Genomic DNA, 19666 nt, shown 5'->3' with positions numbered 1-19666 from the left:
CACTTCCTCGGCGAGAGATGACCGCTGGCTGGCCGACGACGCGCGTCGCAAGATCGTGGCGGCTGCGAGGTAAACAAACCCGTTCGCTCGCGCCCGCACGCCGCCCAATTCTTTGATCGGGAGTGGCCGCCCCGACCAACCGGACCGGCGCGCTATGCTGGCCGCGACGACGCCGAGCCCGCCGAACGGCGGTGCGTACTCGCCACCGGCCGCAGCGTCAGCGATCAGAATGGACGGCTTCAGGACGATGGACGACATCGTCGAAGTGGACGCGGTGTCCGAGTCGCTATCCTTCTCGCGCTGGGACAAGGCGGTGCTCGTCTTCTCCATGCTGACCGCGATCGGCGACGTCTTCGTCGACGCCTGGGTCGCTTACAAGTATCTACAGCACGGCAAGTTGGTCTACTTCGCGCTGACGCTCGTGTTCATTCTCGTGCCGTCGTGGATCGTCACATGGATCAGCCTCAAGTGGTGCCTCATTCAGACACGCCACCCCGAGTACAATCAGTACAGGCAGCGGACGTGGCTGGCCGTTGTGCTTCATGTCTTCCAGCTCGCCATCGTGTACAGGTGACGACCCTTCGACATGCGCGTTCCTGATCGTTGCGCCTGTCACAACGCGCATCGTTCTTACGGCCTTTTGCACGCCGTTCTCTCGATGTTTGACCACGCGCGATTTCCACGTCTTGCAATCTAATCTACTCACTGTTTAGAGTGGACGGGCAGAAAGTATCTCGTGGTCCCTGCAGTGTAGTGAACTGAAAACAACTTTATCCATGTGAAATTGTCCATGTGAAAAGTTCAACCACTGCCTGGTTCAGCGCCAACACGAACACACAGACATGTACTACAATATGCTGCAAAAGTCGTATTAGCCTTTAAGAAAAGTTAAACGTATGTAACATAATTCGACAGGCAGAGCGTATCAGCCGTAGGGCATGCTGCTGCGGTTATAGAGAACGCGTACTTGAGGCGTTCACACTACTGGCGCAACGACAACTGTGCAGACTGCAGAACTAGTCACAGCGTTGCACTGCATCGGCAGTTGCTCGCATCCAGTTCTCTATTCTTGAGCAAGGTATGCAAAAAAAAAAAAAAACCTCATCCAGTTTTTAGAGGGGCACTGTAGGGAAATCTTCAGTTCAGCAACTCAGTAGATCAGTTTTTAGTTCCACGAATAATGGTCGCTTGTTAGGCTAGATTGTTTGATTGTACCTATAGAACTATACACGTTGTCTTACTGTGAGCGTAGGCGTGTTGTGTCAGAGAGGATAGAAAAGTGAAAAATGAGTGGCGACGGCAAAGTCTCACAACAGCTTCCCCCAATGGGGAAGATGTTGGTTGTGTCAGGACGAGACTAGCTAACGATAAAGAAATTGAGAAGGTTTACTTTGAATTAAGAAATAAACTAAAATACTGTCTTTTCTCTCCCTGGAAGAAATGGCCCTATTTACACAAAGGTACCATGAAATCTGTGGCATCACCATGAAGTCGTGGGCACTGTGCTATCTGCTTTTGCCCTTCACATTTTATGCTAATAGGCAACATCTTTCATTTAAATAAATGCAGAACGTTTTTAGATTATCAGCCAGCGTAAGCTGATTTAGTGTTTATCATTAGTGTCCACTCAAAGGGCAAGTTAAGTGTACCACTTGGTAGACTTGGTCACCATTGCAATGCTCTACGTTAAGCTACAGGTTACAGAACTCTGGAGGCAACTAGTTCATTCCTGTTTAACCTTTATGAGCTGTTAAAAAACTCGCCTCATTTTCTTATCCTATTGCAGGTACCTGAGCGCATTGATCTTTGGCATCAAGAGCCAAAATAAGTCACGCACAAAGACAGACCGTCGCATCTACTACCAGCTTATGTTGTGGGAGGACAACGATGCCTCCATACTGCGTCTGGTGGAGTCCTTCCTCGAGTCGGTGCCACAGCTGATGCTGCAAGTCTACGTTCTCACGACCACGCCAGATCATTTGCGGTCACTGGGTGAGTGTCGACACTTCTGCCCCGCCAAGCTGCCACTGTCGGTGCCATCAGTGTCACGTTTGAGACAGGACCAACATGTCAGCATACAGTTTGCTGCAAAACTTACGAGAAAGCAAACTGGCACTTTACTTGCGCTAGACTAATACTGTGCCCTCCAAGAATGCATTATCTTGGAGACTACGCTAATTCCCATGCCAGTGGAATGACTTCTGATGGAATCTCGGACGGTCGCCTACAGTTAGGTCATGTGACTATGACGTGCCTTTCTGTCAGAGAAACATCCATGGACTGTTCGTGGATAGTACAGAACTGTATAATCAAAGAACCCCTGTTGTTCAATTAGAACACACGCTAATGGCTCCACTTTTGAAAATTATATATTTTCCATTTATGAGAAAGCTTGGTTGTACTAGTGCAACCAAGTGCAGTGTTTATGGAAAGATGTCTGGCCAAGATCATTAGTTATAACAGTAACTAATATCAGCCGCAGGCTGTAAGGAAAAGAATTTCTTGCACCCCCAGGATTCATGTGACCCCCATGTTTGATGCGACTTGTCGACACGGCAATTCTTTCCTTGGCGGATCATCAGGCACATCTAGCTGGCCATCACTAACGTGCTCATTGGTGACCCCTTCTTGTGCTTCTCAGTGCTGGCGCAGGTGGTTTCAGTGGCGGTGGGCACGGCATCGGTGGCCTGGGCGCTGGTGGCTTACGTACGGACGCTGCGCTTCTCGCTCGAGGACTCGCCTAATGTCTCCTGGCTGGGCACGCTGGTCTGCTACTGCTGGCGTTTGATGGTGCTCATGCCCCGCCTGACAGCACTCACCCTGTTCTCGTCGGTGTTCCACTGGGTGCTCTTCATCGTCTGTGGTGTTCGCTGGCTGCTCATGTATTCCTGGCTCATAAAGTTCGTGCGCATAGGCCAGTATGACAGCAGGTGAGCAGCCGGGTTCTTCACTGCTTGTAGACGGCACAGTCTTGTGCTCTTGTAAACAAATGAAAAGCGAGCAAGTTAGTGCTAGGTTTAACAAACACTGTTTTTTTCCTTTTCACTTTTACCAGTTTGTGGGATGTTGCGCATCATGATTATGGCTTGCAAACTGAGCTTGGCGACTACCCCTTCTCTGTTAACCTGATAGTAGTACAACAGAGTTGCTCTCTTTAGCTAACGTTATTCGGAAAGGGATGTGTTGAGCACTTTTTGATTGGTATTTAATTGGTTCGCAGTAGTACATTTGGATGCACCTCACAAAACGGGGAGTTCACAATGTCGTGCAGTTCCCGTATATACTCGTGTAAGGGCCACACCCCCACTTTGGAGAGCAAAATTTTTGGAGAAAATTCAAAACTTCCCGCCAGAAAGCGAAGTTGGTTCCGTTGCTGCTAGGTGACGCTAGCTGCATTTTCATTGGCGCCACTCAGGCCGGTGCCGCCGCACCATTATTTCTTTGTGTGGCACGTTGTCTCGGCTGTGTTTGCAGTGTTTCCAATCAGACTGGTGGCATTTCGCCTCTAGAGGAAGGAGCCGTGTTTGGGTCAGCGCTGATTCATGTAATGGCCACACCCAGCCAAGATTCTAGAGAAGAGTGCAGCCCTTACATGAGTATTTACGGTATATGCAGAAGCACTTGTACTCATACTTAGCACCCAACCAGTCAGTGATGAGGCAGTTACATCAAGGGTTCTGTCTGTAGCCAGCGTCTTGATAAAAAATTGGTCATGCTAGACAGGCTACGAAAAAGTGCTAAATTATGCGCCAAGTCAGTGCCATAGGCACTTGCATTCATCCTTAGGCAAGGCTGCATACTCTTGCTTGCAACCACTCATGCTCTCACGTACAGTGCTCTGCGACTCAAACATGATAATAGGAGCACATGGAATGGTTGCTGGTCCTTTTTGCACCACCGGTGAACCCTGGGTGATCGCCGGGGGGCAAGATACAGTCACATGTCACAAAGGTTGTTTCTTTCATAGTATGCCACAATGAATCAACTCGGTGTCCCCAGATCCCACTGGTAGGGCTAAAAGTGTCGGCGGCCATACGGCCCTAGTATACAACTACCACAGATCACATCACTAGCAGGGCATGGCAGTAACTCATGAACCTTCTTTCTTTTTTTGTTCTCTCTCTGTTGACACCACCATTAGGAGTGACAAGCTGTGCTTCAAGGCAGTGCTGGCAGCCGTGTACATCTTTTGCTTTGTTGACTTGGCACCTGGCAACCGCCGGTTCCGTTACGCCTTCTTTTATGCTTTCACCTTTGGTGAGAACGCCCTGCTGCTTGGGCTGTGGTACCACTACAAGCAGGGCAGCCACTGGTATGAGACGGTTGCACTCCTGGGCAGCTTCTGCAGCTTCTGCATGGGCATGGTCTTCCTGGTAAGCCCTGTCAGCTTCTTTGTGGTTGTCTTGGTTGCACAGCTCCATATTCATGTGGAGCATAGCCAGAAAAGGTTGCCTGTTGGGCTATTCGATGCACTACAGTGACATTGATGTTTTTTCACCACAAAATGTGAAAATTGTCATAGAAGAGAAGGAATGGCACAAGCGACCATTTTGTTTTTGTTTGAACTGACCCTTGGAAGTTCTCTTTCTTTCTCCTGCAAGCTATAAATGACTTTAGTCAGCCAAGTTTTGATTCGTATTGCTTTAGCCAAGAAGTTGTACAATTCATGAAGGTTGTGTTAACATTATTTTGGGCCTTAGTATTCACATGTTGTTGTGGTTCATTGTTATCATGCCTACTAGTTTCATGTTTGCACTAACAAAAAAAACCTGAGTTTCTCTTGGGGAAGAGGTGTTGTCCATAAGGGAGCTTCTCCTAAAGGGCAACTAAACAAGAACAAACATTTGGTTTAGACTGGTAGATTACTTTGTCGGCACTATATCATAAAGGCCAGACTTCTTCCTTTTCTTTATCTTGTGCATAAACCATTGTGTCAGTAACATTAATGTGACAGAATTCACGAAATTTTGCCATATCTTTTCCCTTTGTGCGCAGGAAGCATAGAGATCTTGCTATGTTGAGTCTCTGTTATTCTCTTTCATTGATAAACAGCTAGTGCTAGCTTGATTAGGTGGCATCAAAACTTTGACATTGTGGGAAGTCGGCGTGGGTAATTCAATGTGCCTTTACCCTTGCCGCCATTTTAAACATTCATAGCTTTTCTGTCACACCAAGCCTCTGCTTGCAGCAATACCGACTTGTTTGTTACTGCAGAAACGTTGCATATCAGTCTTCCCTAACGTAATGACTTCTTTATAATGTCAATTTAAAGCACATACCATATATACCCGCATAATGCACACATTTTTCTTTACCAATTTACTGAAGCAAAGTCGGGACGTGCGTTCATCATGTGGGGTAAATTTCATGGATACATTTTCAAAACAGCAAGAATTGAAAAGTAAGATGGTAATGATTTGGGACATCCATAAGATAACTTATCTTTGCAGTAAAAATACATGCATACCATTTGCAAACCGTAAATTCACTCTGCACCGAAACCACCAAACCTGCCGTTCAGGTTGCTGGCTGCTTCATCCACATCATGGTTCCACCATAGAGTAGAGAACGAACGTGTCAACTGTGCTAAGTCAGCGTGGCCTAGGCTAATCGTGCACGGCGAAACTGGATGCACGCTCTGAACGGCGATCTCCAATCTTGCACCAGCTCATCCTCGCAGCCGCTTCCGGCCGTCTGCTGTTATCGCAAGCATCACGTTGAAGCGCGCACCTGTTTTGACAAGCACGCTGTATGTGTCTCTTTCCTCGACTGTCCTGCTCATCGGTTTGTCAAAGTTTATCTATTTCCTATCAGCGTTTCCGTTTTGAGAGCGGATAAATTCTATGTCCCGCTGCAGGCATACAACTTGACTTAAGGCCCATCACACACATGAAACCCAAGGCAGTCAGAAAAGCGAGCCACAGACATGCGAATTCGACACTAGTACGCCCGACTATGACCACTATGCCGATCAAGTGCCGGCCGCCCCTTCACAGAACACCTTTCTTCACTTAGGCTCTCCCATGTGCACACATGCTTTCCTATTACACCAGTGTAAAGTACGTAAACTGTATATGTTCTGGAGAGCCAGTTGCATTTTTTTTCTCTCTCGAATCTGCGAGGTACCTTTGCCCTGGCACTGGCGGAAAGGATGCGTTAAGCATTAAGTGCGCTTGCTTTAAACACGTGTGCAGGAGTCAAAGATTGTAGTCCCTCTGAAAAAGTATAGCACAGCCCTGCGACTGTGGGTCTGCACAGTAGCAAAGTTGGGGGTGCATTCATTACGCAAAGGAAAAAAATTTGGGGGTGCATTCATTATGTTAGTAAATACAGTAGTACTACTTTGGAGGGGCAAACACCAAGATTGTTACTGAACGTTCCAGCAATCCATCATGTTTCCATATCAGTATGCGCAGTGTGTCCTTAAAATTAGCCTGCTCCCTATGCACCTCTAGTGCAGTTAGAACAGCTGTACAGACCAGCCGATCAGCAGGTAGAGCTTTCTTACATACTTAGATATCTTAGCACAGTGCAGGAGCACTCACGCCTTTTCACGCTAACCTCCTGTATATTATTTTCAATGACTGCCTGGTGATGCCAAAACCGAGGATCTCTAAGAGGAGATGGTAGTCAAAGACATCCTTTTTCTTTTTTTTTTAATATATAGCTATAGTGATGAACCTCCGGCTGTTTACATAGTGTTTTATGGTGATTTCAAATATATAGTCTGGAGAAAATGCGACCACGTCATCGAGGTAACTTAAGCACGTCTTCCATTTTAGACCACGGAGGGGATTGTCCATCATCAGTTCAAAAGTAGCAGGAGCATTCCAAAGATCAAACGGCATAACTTTAAATTCACAGAGGCCGGCTGGTGTTACAAAAGCTGTTTTTGGCCAATCAACTGGAGCCATGGGCACTTGCCAATAGCCGGAACGTAAGTTGAGTGAGGAAAAGTACTCCGTGCCTTACAAAAAATCGAGGGCATCGTCATTGCGCAGCAAAGGATATACGTCTCTATGCATTATCTTGTTAAGATGCCGATAGTCTGCGTAAAACCAGATGGACCCATCCTTTTTCTTCACAAGTACTAAGAGGATGCCCAGGGTCTGTTAGGAGGTTGAACTCCGCACTGAAGCATAGCGCTGACTTGGTCTTCAATAGCGCGGCACTCTGACACGCCATAAGGTCGCTGGCGCAGCAGAGCGTGGGTGCCCATATCGATCTCGTGATACACTATTGATGTGCGGCCCAAAGTCACTTGTTGGCAATAAAATGTAGAAAAGTACTTGCGAAGCAGGCTGAGAAGCTGGGAACATTGTGCGGGGCTCAAGTTGGTATCCATTGAACTGTTGAGGACGTCCGGTGGAGACAGGGGGCAAGCCAATGTACTGATCTCGGAGCAGGTGCCATGAAGAGGGGCGTTGAAGATGGTCATAGAGGCTATGCATTCAAGATGTCCAAGGCACTCACCGCGACGCAAAGTGAGGGGCAAGGCATAACCATTGGAGATAAGCATATGAGTGAAGCTCCCTTTGACAGTGATGACACCGAAGGGAAGAGAACAGTGCCGATGAACCAAAATATGCGACGGTGTTAAAAGAGCAGTGGTATTTGTAACACCGTTGGAGCAGGCAATTTGCAGTCACAGAGGAGTGCAGAGCTATCGTAGTGTCGTCAGTAATGAGCAGCTTAGCTCCGGAATCATCAGCATCATCAAGTTGAATGTCAGGAAGCGGCGAAAATTCGACTTCGGCGCGAGAACAGTCAATGATAGCCTTGTGATCGGAAAGAAAGTCCCACCCCAAGTTGATGTCGTATGAACATGAAGACAGAACAACATCAACACCATCATCAACAACAGCATCGACCATTTTGGATTTGTTTGCAGTGCTGTATATTTACGTCATTGACCTTGAAAGAGTTAACCCTCTGAGGGTCAATTTTTTTAGACATATGCGGCCACCCAGGGTCGATTTTTTTTATTGCAGATTCCAGCTCTTATGAGGGACCTATTTCGAAAAGAAGTTACCGTAATTTTTCTAGAGTGACCGTAGAATGAGAAAGAAAAATATTTTGTGTTGTTATATATGTACTGTTTATTAATGAATAACAACAATAAAAACTTATAAGAGTAAAAATTTGATGCATTGTTATACACAGTTCAAGGCTTAGGAAATGCTCATACAAGAACATTTCGCAACTCTGAAATGTTCTTGCTCTTACACTAATATTTACGTCCATAGCATAATCGAACTACGTGGGTGAGTGCACTCAAGAAAACTGTGTGGTTGTGTGCCCTTTTAAAAGCAAAACATGTGACAAACTTCTGCTAATCTTCATCTTATCGCCAACCAGAGGCAATTAGTTTTAGCGCGTCTCCAAAAAAAGAAAAGAAGAAAAGAATACTAAACGCATGCACAGCGACATCCTTCCTATGCGCACCCCTGTGTGCCCTAAATGAGCGAGAAACAGGCGGCCGCCCTTTGAGCGATTAGTAACGAGATAGCCATCAGTTCTGCAAGCGCAAGAAGGCGAAACCGCCCGTGGAACAAAATCAAAACCGCCACCCGCCCGCGCACGCGCCAATGCGCAAGCGGTAGTATATAGACGTGCCAAAGCAAACTAGCTCTAAAACGCAACGAGATCTCTGCAACGAAAACAGAGGGAGGGCGGCGCAAGAAAAAAAGTTCCTGTGTTCCTACATAGTGGCAGCACATGTCAGAAAAGAAAAAGTTAGGAAATAGGCGCACTTTTTAAACGTACAGACGACGCTGTAAATGTACGGCATCAACTATTTTGAGCTTGTTTGTGGCACCGTATATTTACGTCATTGACCCTCGAAAGGGTTAAAGGGCACCTATTTCCCAGTAGTTAGTCACAGTTTATGGGGCATGGTTAGTGTCACATCAGCATTATTTCATCACCACATGTCACGCAGAAGCAAAGGAATAGGTACAGAGTGGCAGGAGTGCGTGGCAAAAGTTGTCTATGCTCAAGCAGTGATTGGTTTCATCAAATGCCTGGGAATGTAGCACTACTACAGAGGAACACAAGCTCCCACTCATTGCAGCCAACTGGGCTGGCATTGTAAACATATGGGAGATTATAGTTAAACTGAACAACCTCTTGCTCAGTGGCAGTACGTCTCAACTGCTCTGTCATCGTGTTCCTTGTTCCCTCAGACTTCCATCTTGAACAGCACCATTTACGATGGGTACAAGCAAAAGAACACAGGACGGTGTACTGATCCTAATAATGATCTTAATAAGCTTGACCTCTTGGCCTTCTATCATTGCAGGTCATTTACTACCTCCTGCTGCACCCAAACGCTTCCAGCATCGTGCAGCCCGAGATGCGAGACGTGAACACCCGCTGCGGTTACACGTCCGATGGGCTGGAGGACTCGCCGGCGGACACGCCAAGTGCGGAGCACAGGTCGCCGCCCCGTGTCCTTCTCGCTGACGTCGCTCCCAATGGGGAGTCGTCGGAGGCGTCCCTCTACGAGAGCGGTGACTCGCCGTGCTCCGTTCCGGGCTTCAAAGTAACGGCCGTCTGACACATGGCTGAGACCTCCGGAGGAGGAGGCGATGGCTCTGCAATGCCTGCATACTTGCCACACGATTCACGAGTTTGGGAGTCCAGTCAAGTGAGAAAGAACTTTGCAGACGTGCTCTGAAATTGCGAGGGCACAAAGTGTGATGTGGACTGCGGAGCAGAGGTTGTTGACTTGCCTGGAAAGCGAGACGCAGGTTAAAGAAAGCCTCATGAAACAGGTGAGAGATTACGAAAGCAAGTGGCTCCCTTGAGCAGGATCTGTTGACATTTGACAGTGAGATTATTGACTGCACTTTTGAAGGAGGCTAGCATGGTTGCAGTTTGTAATGGTTTGTGAATCGATAGGCCACTGATAATTTATGCTGTGCATATAACTCAAGACTGGACATAGAGCTGAGAAAAGTCAGGCTTGAAGGTTGCTAGCACAGAAGGGTAACGACACCTGCAATGCCTTTGTCATCATTACATGACTCTCAAGTTAGTACACATGTCGCGCAGTTGTCTCACAGTCTTGCAAGCATGGCTCAAACGTCAAGCCAGCTTTATTGCATTATTTGAGCCACTGAAAGTGATATAGTCAAGAAAATCGTGTTGAATTGGCTAGACTGTCATGAATAAACTTAGAACTGCGCTCAGCTATGAAGTTGTAGGGTTGTTGCAGGTAGTTGGGAAACTTTAGAAGCACTGCACACAACTTGTGAGACTGCTCAACCAGTTAGGTTATGGGAAAGTTTGGTCATGTGCGTGCCGAAAGTCAGCAGGTTATGTTGGTTTGTTGGCTTACGGGAAATTGAGTTGATCAGTACTGTTACGAAAGCTTGTACACCTGACATGCCACTTGTGGTGTCCAAAGCCATCATAATGGGGCAAACATGGTGTTCTTTCATTCGCGGAAAAAAAGGCTCTGTGTGTTTTAACAACAGGGTGTTGATAATTGTAACAGAATATACCAACAAAGTTAGGCACAAGCCACATGAAAGGATAACCCTCTTATGTGATTTACGTCTATTTCTTGATGTACTTTATGTTACAAGTATGTCTCGCGCACTATTGCATGCACTAGGCCATGAAAAAGCTTTACTTGGGTGTTAGTAGTATTAAGAATCCGCAATGATATTTTGTTGAAAAACCTGATTGAATTTGGCTTTCTAGAGAATTTCTCGTAGCCACTCATTTGTTTCCAAGTCATGGGCTAGCATGAGCCGAAATAATCTTTTTAAAAAAAAATCCCACTGAGAACACCTTGTTTAACTATTGTGAACTTATCTGTTTGTGTTAGTACCTGTGATATGTGTGACAGGGTTAGTTTCCAAGGTGACAAGTGTTTGAGTAACAGAGGCAGGATTCTCTCTTTCCAGTGGGCATCAGTTATGCTTGTTCAACCCTGTGCAAGCGTGAGTGATGCTGGTGCATGCTGTACTTCGAAGGAACTGGCCGAGCTTTATTATGCGACGCTAGGGTTATGACACTGGAAGGATACCAGGGTGTATGTCGTCTACTAGGCTAACAGGGCAAAACATATAGTAAACCATTAACAGTTACCACTAGAAGTGACTGCTGGATGAAGCTACTAAGGTGAACATCGCTCTGACATTTCCTACTCGCACATCCATCCATCCTTTCATTTGGCTGGTGGAAACTCTTGTGGTGCTCATCAATTGTGTATCGTACTTTGAGTTGCGGTCACAAACAGCAGAAGTTTTCATGGGTTCAGTGGGCGTGATTCTAACTGCGACAGCCATGCTGTATGCTGGCCGTTTCTCCAAATTTTTTATGTGTATCGTGCAGTGCAGATTTTTGCCAGTCTTTACCAAAGTCATACGTCCAGCTCCAGACTTAGTCGAATGACAGCATTAGAGTAAGTTATGAGTGTAAATATTGTACTTGAAGTTGAAATGACTGATTTCATTGAAATGGCTAGGTTTTTTAAGCTTGAGATGTCAAAGATGCTCTTCCAGAACATGGCAAGTGCGGTTAGAGAAACAATTGAGCACTTGCTCATGACCTTAGTTACTTCTGATGTCGCAGCAAGCAGAAAGAGCTTGCAAATCCTCATGTTAAGTTCATTTTAAGGATCTGTCCAAGTTCAAAGCCTCGCAGAATGCACCGATAACGCTTTTGTGGAAGTCTATGCATAAGTATGGTGTTCCTTTCAACTTGTGGACTTGCACAGGATAACCTAATTCCAAAAAGCGTCCAGCAAATCTAACCTGCATAATTATTTCTGGCGATTATGCATGATTGCCAACTGATGACCTGTGAACTCTGACTTTCAATATTGCAGCATTGTAGTTGGGCCTGAAAAGTTTACTTTGCAACTGCAGGAAAGTTATGAGTTGCTTCATTCGGTGTTCAAAATGTCCCCTTAATCATCCAAGCACTCGCCAAACAGAGGTGTGGTGTGTTATTCATTTACCATTTGGAACAAAATGTACTCTTCTTATTCATATGTCGCCATAGCAAGAATGTCACAATTTTGTAAGGCTGCTCGAAATATTTTGTGAGCGAGCTGACTAGAACAAGGTGATTTATGCTGTGTCTACTTTTTTCCTTTATGTCTCCTGAAACTAAGCTTTTAGCATGGTTATGTTAGATTAAGTTATGGTAATTAGGTAATTAAATTGGTAATTAGCGTTCACTTGCTCAGAGTGTAGATTAAGAGCCAAAAGGTTGTTTTTGCATGTGGTTGTGCTCCTAAATAGGTAGCTACCCTTCACACAATGGTATTGTCCTAAAATTTGAACTGTGAACTGGAGGTTAGTGCGTTGTGTGTTACTGTCTGTGTTTCGAGTGTGTCTTGTTGTCAAACAAAACCTTTGTGGTGCCTGGTCATGATGCCTTGGCAAACCATGGTGGCATTTGTCATGCTTGACATAGCGACCTGTGCTTTCATCTTGGAGGTGCTAAGTATATATTGTGCATCCACTACCGATGTGTTGAAACTCAAATATTTTTGTTCCACAATCTTATCTCATAGCCCACATCATTTGGTTTTGGCGCCTATGTTGTTTGTACAGAAAAAAAGAAAACAAAAATAACATCTGAACACATGGCCATTTATAGACTGTTGGTGCTATCTGCTGGCCAAGTGAGATTGCTACTGGCGCTCCTTGTTTTGTTTATCTGACGGAAGATGTCAGCAACAATCTGCTTGTCTCGCAGACTGCCCTTTTCCAACGGCTATATGCACAGACAGCTGTGGCTTTTTAAGGTCACTAACAGTTCAGTGTTCATTGTATGGTTATCAGGTTATCCCTGTGCTTGTGATACCCTGGTCACGCACTCATCTTCAGTGATGATTGAAATCTAAGGCCATTGAGATCATGTACGGTAACTTCATTGGCTCCTTGGTACGGGATTATGAAAGGGAGCGAATGGAGATTACAGATCTTAACGGTCTTTAATTTCAATGCTTAACAAGAATGCATGTGTGACCGCAGTGCAGTCTCACTGTAATGAATTTTCAAATGTAACAAAGTAAATGTAAAATCTTTCTCGCTGATATCCACGTGTAATGGACATATTCAGTGACATTACAGGATCAGGGGGTGAAACAGCTGTTCACTGTAAATGGCTCTGTAATCAGTAACATTTGCACAGATCGGTTGCGTTTCTTGTTTTGTCAGAAGAACCAGGCAAATGCTAGCACTAAATGCTCCATGTAAGCTACAAAGTGAAATTCTGCTGCAAACTTTGAGTGTCAGCAGATCAGCAGTAAACACGAAACATGCTTTGTTGGGAGAAATACAAGGGTTCTAATCATGGATTATAGTGTGGTGAAAACATTAATAGTCTCAGAAATCTGGCAGTATTTGACCATTCCACCCCGTGCTCACCATACCAGATGAATGTTGTATGCCTGTGTGATGACTGTCTCTGATCAATAAATATAGGGAATTTGAGATTATACACTTTTTGCTAACCAAGCTGTATAGTAGTTGGCAGACATCAGAATTTACACGAAAATTGCCAATGTAGCTTTTACATAGTATTGCACTGGTTGCCTTTTAACAACCACCTGAAGGCCATGTTGTAACTGCCAAATCGAAGTCAGCCAGTACTCAATGTATAACATTTTGCTAGAGACTTTGTACCTAGCTCCAGTTTAAAAGAATACCTACTCAAAATGTGCTGCAAAGTGCACTGCTTTCCCAATCAGGTTTCTGTCTTGTAGGAGTGTCATCAAAAATTTTTTCATAACAAGCACCACTGTATAATAGAAGAATAGTATCACGTCCTAAAACATGAACAAAGTTATCTTTTACTCAAATAGCGACAACCTAACAGTGACCACAGTACCCTGTATTTAATACTGCAGCTATCGCAAAACAGGCGAGTACCAGAAGCAACAGCAACAAAAAATTTTGCCTATAAGCAAGCAACCTACGAAATGTTGATTAACAGCAATGCATTTCACTGCATAATATAATTGGATCAGTGATTGTAGCACAAGTGCTAAGGAAGCTTGGTCTGTAATATCGTATTGCCTTGGGTACCCTATTTTTAATAATCCGAGACAGGCGTTGCAGGAACGCGCGGGTCTATTCTCTTTCACTGGCCTACACCAGATACACCTCCAAGGCTGTTTTCTCTTGTTTTCCTTTTCTTGACCTTGTTCTAACATTTTTATCCTAGACAGCGCATGTCACTTTTGCATGTGCGATGTTTTCAAACCTTATGTGTCACTTTTCAGCTCATCATTGCCTTCTACTGCCATTTCTGTGCATAAGTGATGGTAAGCTTGCCTTTTGTAAGCTACCGTCACACATTTTGACCTAGCGTGTCCTGGTGCAAATATTTTTGAGTGACGGGGTCTATTGATTGCTCCCTGTCGATTGCAGACACGTTGTACTCCTTTCATGGCATGCTGATTGTCGTTGATCAATTATTTCTCATTACTGTAGAACTTGAACAAAAGCCCTGGTTGTATGCCTAATGCCTATTTCTGTGTACTATTTGTCGCAAAGTTTCCTGGACTTAGTTGCTCACAGCCAAACTAAACATGAACCAACATACAGTGGCAAGGATATAGAACACATTTCCGGCATATCTGCAGTGCGGCATCGTCCATTAGCTGCGTCTATTTATGCTGTTCAACAGCCACACTGCTATGACATCTGAAGTGTTTACCATGAGGTGTGAAGTGTGTACCGTGCGTACCACTTTAATCTCTAACTTACATTGCACTGATTCGGGTAAATATAACTGCGCAATGATCACGTAATGTAAGATAAGTGCACTGACACCTTGCTGAAGGTATGTTCAACATAGTTGCTGCTTTATGCTTGCTCATGAAGTAATGTTGAGTGCAGTGGGCCATAGAGTGGTAGGTAACATCCAGCCATGCCTGTCTTGGACTGGTGCAATAACTCCCACATGGACATAGAACACTACAACACACAGCAATGAACACCACCAACAAAAAAAAAAAAGTTCGATTATTGTTACTTGGTATGGTGTGGTATAGTATGGTATGGTAGCCTTGGGGTATGCACTACCTTTCACCCACTGGTGCTGGTTGATGTGATGGAGATAGGTGATGATGTCAACAGATGAAGTGGGTAACCCACTTTAGTGCCTCAGTTCCTTTTGCATGTTTTGCCACTGCAGGAAGATCTTGAGAATGTAGTGTCGGTGCCTATGTTGGTGGCTCAGCCAACTACCATAATGCACCACAGTCACATGACATTCCCGACCGGACCCACATGTAAGGCAGGCAGCTGCCAAAGTTGTAAGTGATGAAGGCATGGGATGGGTTTAGCAGTTCTGATGGAGGCAATGAGTCTTGAGCCATGGGTTTGCGGTTTTCCAAGATTCTCACAAGAGACCTTGAAGTCTCGGTAACATTGGATCAGCCGCATACCAGGAGTTGCACCACTGCCCCACGTCTTTACGACCATTCTTGGCCATAGGCATTCTGGCCAGGAAGCTCTTGCGACAAAAAGTATGTTTCAGTGCCGTTATGAAGCGTTACCATTTGTACGTCGAATGTGTGGTGTGCTACTTTTATCACCTGTTGTACTGATGTTCCTTTTAATGTGTTTTATGTGTAGACCCATTGGTGTTACGGATGGATTGTCAATTTCACCTTCATGCACGGATTCTCGAGATCCATCTAGCGTTCTGTTTTCTGTTGAATCTGGGATAGCATGGGTGATGTGTCTTGTTGCACGTTTCTCATCTTTTGTCAGGCTCAAGTTAATGAGTTTCAAAGGGCAAAAATCCTATTTTTTGGCATCCTGCTCTCAGTCACTGCCAATAAGGCCTACAGGACAAAGTCATGCTAAAGTAGGTAATTAGATTTTATTGCTCATGTTGTATGTATGCCGTTAGCACGGTAACAGTTTCCGAGTGCAAGATGTTGCTACACTAAAGGATGATAGAAGAGAACACCTTACACAGCAATGACTCGTACATCAACAGCCACATTTGACTTTAGCTAATTAACAATATATCTTCATGGTTTGTTGTTTGTTCGTGGCATACAAATTTGTCAATCAGTGTTACTGCTTGACTAGTTTAAGAATGATTGGGTACTGCATAGCTGGCTCACACTTTGTAGACAAGAGTTAACATGCTGAGTGATCGTGTCTAAAGCGTTTGTTGTTAGGGTGTTTACCGCTTAGCTGTGAGGAGCCATTACTGTTTAGAGTGTGCCAAACTTGGTTTGTCATGACAGTGTCACAAAAAGTGCATAAGTTGTTCTGGAGCCACCTGGCTTCCTTATTCTCCTAGCTGTAAAATGTGATTGTACTGACAACTGTCAAAGGGACAGCTATAGAGACTTAGCAACAGAGTTCAGTTGAATTAGATTCCTCCTTTTTTTATATATAGCTGGGGTTGTATCCCACTTGTCATTCTGGCACATGCAAAAGAAGTTTGTTCTTGCATGCTTTTTTGCATTGCATTAAGAAATATGGCTGTAGTGCTCCGTCTTTGCTAAAAATTTATTTGCGAGAGTTTCGTTTTGCTATGATGTTACATGATGTGAAGCGATAGCAGTGGTTGTATAGTCAGCTTAAAGTGCAAGCAAGGTTGGAAAGAGGTTGGTGGTATAGTGGGCAATACCTAGGGAGTGTGCTAGTTGTAGGGTTCAAGCCATCTCCGTGCATTCAAACACAGAATTAAACATGTATCTTTTATGGTCCTGTGCGCCATATGTAGTTCTGAGGGGACAGGGTATTTCATTATCTATAAGCTCAGCACACATAGGATGAGGGCACATGAAAACAACACACCATAAGGTGCTGGTTACCACATACATACTGGTGTGTTAGTAGTTTGTTGCTCATTAGGGTTATGTGCAGGGTACTTACGATGCGGATGCCAGATGATGCTGCATAACATATACTGTTAGCCTTAGTTACTTGCTGTTACGTGGAGGCACAGCACATCTGGAATGTGGACAAATAAAGGATGCACCAGAGGACTCTGGTTAACACTCACTAGTGAGCTTGTTGGTGCTTACCATCTTGGACGTAGTTTCATCATGTTGCAGAAGCTCCAGGCAGTTTGTAACATGGTGCGCCTTGGCACCCTAGGCTAAATCTTCGCGTTTGCATGGTTGCCATGGCAAGTGAGCCCACCGCCGCAAACTTTCGTTCTGCTCCAGTGAATATCCCTTCGTCACTGTTTTCCCTCCATGATCACTTCCTATTTCTCTTGTTCATGTGATGTTATCTGGCTGCCTATTTGTGTTGGTGCCACTTGCAGAAGTTTCTCCACCTGAATATTTATTTCTCCATGACAGTCTTCTGGCACTTGCTGTCATAGCTTATGCTTCATGCGGAACCAATTTGTAGGTTTTGACAAAGTTCTTGAAAAATAGTTTCAATTAAATTTTTCGACCACTCGGAGATTAGGGACATAAAATTTTTTGAAAATGACAATTTTCCTTATTGCAAATCTGAGTGTAAAATTTGTTGTAGATTAAAAATGCGCACATCATGCCACTATTTGTGAGCAACATTTCCTGTGAAAATCTGAAAATACAAGACCTCTTTCTCAAAACCCTTGTTGGTACCCTGCTATCAAAAGCCACTGGCTTCCTATTATCCAGCACTAAGCCGTCCAAAGGCTAGATGATTATGTTATCCATTAACAATGTTTTTAATTAAGTGTGACATAATTGCCATAATGATTCATCTGTTTCCCTCTTAGGCAAAGGAGAGAGTTCTAAAATGGTATAAGAATAGGATGCAGGAACTTGCCTCATTGCCTGCATTAAAAAATCTGTAATGGATTATGAAACTGACTCAGACTAGTCCTGGCAGATGCTGCAAAAAATTATTAGGATGAGTAAGGCTCACTTTTGGTACTTGAGAGGTTAAGCGATGTCCTGTGAAGGGTATCTCACTGAACCTTTGTGTCTTGTTCTCTTTGTGAAATATTTATTGGCTTGTAACCATGCCAGTCATTTAACACAGTAAGGTCTCTAACAAACTTTGTTCTTCTAGTCATCTGTGAACAATTGATGCTTTCTTTTTCTTTTTTTTGCAAATTGAAAGCAAAGAGGAGACGCAGAGTTTGCTTGCAACAAATGCCCATCTTTCCTTTTTTCTTTTTTTTCGTAATATTGTGTAGGCATAATACATATATATTGATCATGTTACTGAAGTATGTGATTTTCATTGTGAGTTTGTGGTAGTTATATGTGGAGCATAACATTCTTTTAGTCAGCAAATAGCTCTTCACTGGCTTACACAACAATTCCTTCGCCTCTCTATTAGTCCACCTTGTTGCATGTTTCGTGTCAAAGCAACAAGCCTTTGCTCATGTTTAGCTATTTGCATTTAAGCGTGCTGACAGTTTGTGGCTCAATATAGCTTGATTGCAAAGCTCATTATTTACTCCATAGACGCTGAGAGATGCATGTTCAAAGCAGTGCCGTGAGAGAGACCCATATGAGCTAAGAGACATTCCTTTCAATGCTTGCTTCTTTTATTACATCATCTGTGATTTCATTACATTCCATTTGGTGAAGCAGAGTTGTTTTACAGACAGATACATTGGTCACTGTTTTGCTCAGGTATATCTCAGTTGTCTGCATAGTCATATATCGCCCACCTGCGAACTCCATAAAATGCGCCCTAATTGACAATTCACTACGTCTGTACAGCTGTTGATTGCAAGTTTTGAAAGGTGCATTTGGCTGCTGTGTTAGAGCAAGAAAGTTTGGTCTGAGCGGTGTATGACGGATCTCTGCATTTCAGAGGCGGTTCATGAAGCACTGGTATACACTAGCACATGCTTATGTAGTCATAATGCACAACATTCCAGTCAGGGTACTTGCGTTGGAGTGAAGTGGCAGTGTCCTTTTATTATTCGGAGGTATGGTGCTTTGTTTACCTGCATAGTTTTTAAGTGTGCCCGACCAGACACGCCAGTGGTTTCTTGCTGGATTTAATTAAAGAGAGAACACAAGACTGCAAAAAACATGAAGTCGTTCCGTAAAATTAACTCAGTGGGGGGAGTGGGGTGGCACGAACTAAGCTACCGATCAGACCAAAAAGAGACTGATCATGTATCCATGCTCTTCTTTAATTCTTAGTGTCGCACAAAATTTAGGTTTCTACTCAGTTCTCTCCCCCACCCACTTTTTTTTAGACGCCTGTTGATTGAGTATTATATAGAAGGATCAGCATGTTGACACTGACTTTAGTCACTAAACCATCAGGGTATGCTTGGTATTTGAGTTGAATTCAATAGCCACATGCCAACTTTGACATCTCTCACGAGCCGCGAGCATTTGTGTGAGTGGAATCCTGTGCTTCTTTAGCATTTTGATCGTACATTTGCTACTGAACTGTACTTTGTTTCCTGTTTTCCTATCATCATTAGTTCCTACTATCTTTACACTTGCCGTGCTAATATTGTTGTGTATCTTATACTGTGTCGCGATACTTTATGTGTGTTGTTTTGAACGACGTGTATTGTGTGCTGAGGAATTAATAAACCTGTTTAATGAATGATGGCTTGTGTTTTGTTATGTATACAAAAGAGTAAGACAATGCACCTGGCTACTTATGATAGCATAAGTTTCTGTGATTATAATGCTTGTTCACATAGAAAAAAAGATTGTGACACATTTGATCTTATTTAACATGTA

The 19666-nt window shown here is 44.1% G+C and overlaps 1 protein-coding gene across 1 annotated transcript; it reads left to right on the top strand.

Moving 5' to 3' along the window:
• The first annotated feature begins 10 nt into the window (after window positions 1-10).
• LOC126528000 (XK-related protein 6-like) lies at window positions 11-19529 on the top strand. The gene is made up of 5 exons (XM_050175841.2): window positions 11-570; window positions 1787-1992; window positions 2642-2930; window positions 4142-4373; window positions 9302-19529. Exons 1-5 carry the CDS (start codon window positions 155-157, stop codon window positions 9557-9559), a joined length of 1401 nt encoding a protein of 466 aa, XP_050031798.1. The 5' UTR covers window positions 11-154; the 3' UTR covers window positions 9560-19529.
• The last annotated feature ends 137 nt before the right edge of the window (window positions 19530-19666 follow it).

The sequence above is a fragment of the Dermacentor andersoni genome, chromosome 9, assembly GCF_023375885.2.
Source record: "Dermacentor andersoni chromosome 9, qqDerAnde1_hic_scaffold, whole genome shotgun sequence".
Classification (NCBI taxonomy): domain Eukaryota; kingdom Metazoa; phylum Arthropoda; class Arachnida; order Ixodida; family Ixodidae; genus Dermacentor; species Dermacentor andersoni.
Note: the sequence above shows the minus strand (reverse complement) of the source record. Positions and strands in the feature narration are given on the sequence as shown.

What these genes read in the sequence shown, in the direction of transcription:
- LOC126528000 (XM_050175841.2), top strand. Translation starts at nt 155, where the DNA reads ATGCTGGCCGCGACGACGCCGAGCCCGCCGAACGGCGGTGCGTACTCG. An exon ending in CAGCTCGCCATCGTGTACAG is followed by an intron (nt 571 to 1,786) that starts GTGACGACCCTT and finishes ATCCTATTGCAG; the next exon opens with GTACCTGAGCGCATTGATCT. An exon ending in GCATGGGCATGGTCTTCCTG is followed by an intron (nt 4,374 to 9,301) that starts GTAAGCCCTGTC and finishes CTATCATTGCAG; the next exon opens with GTCATTTACTACCTCCTGCT.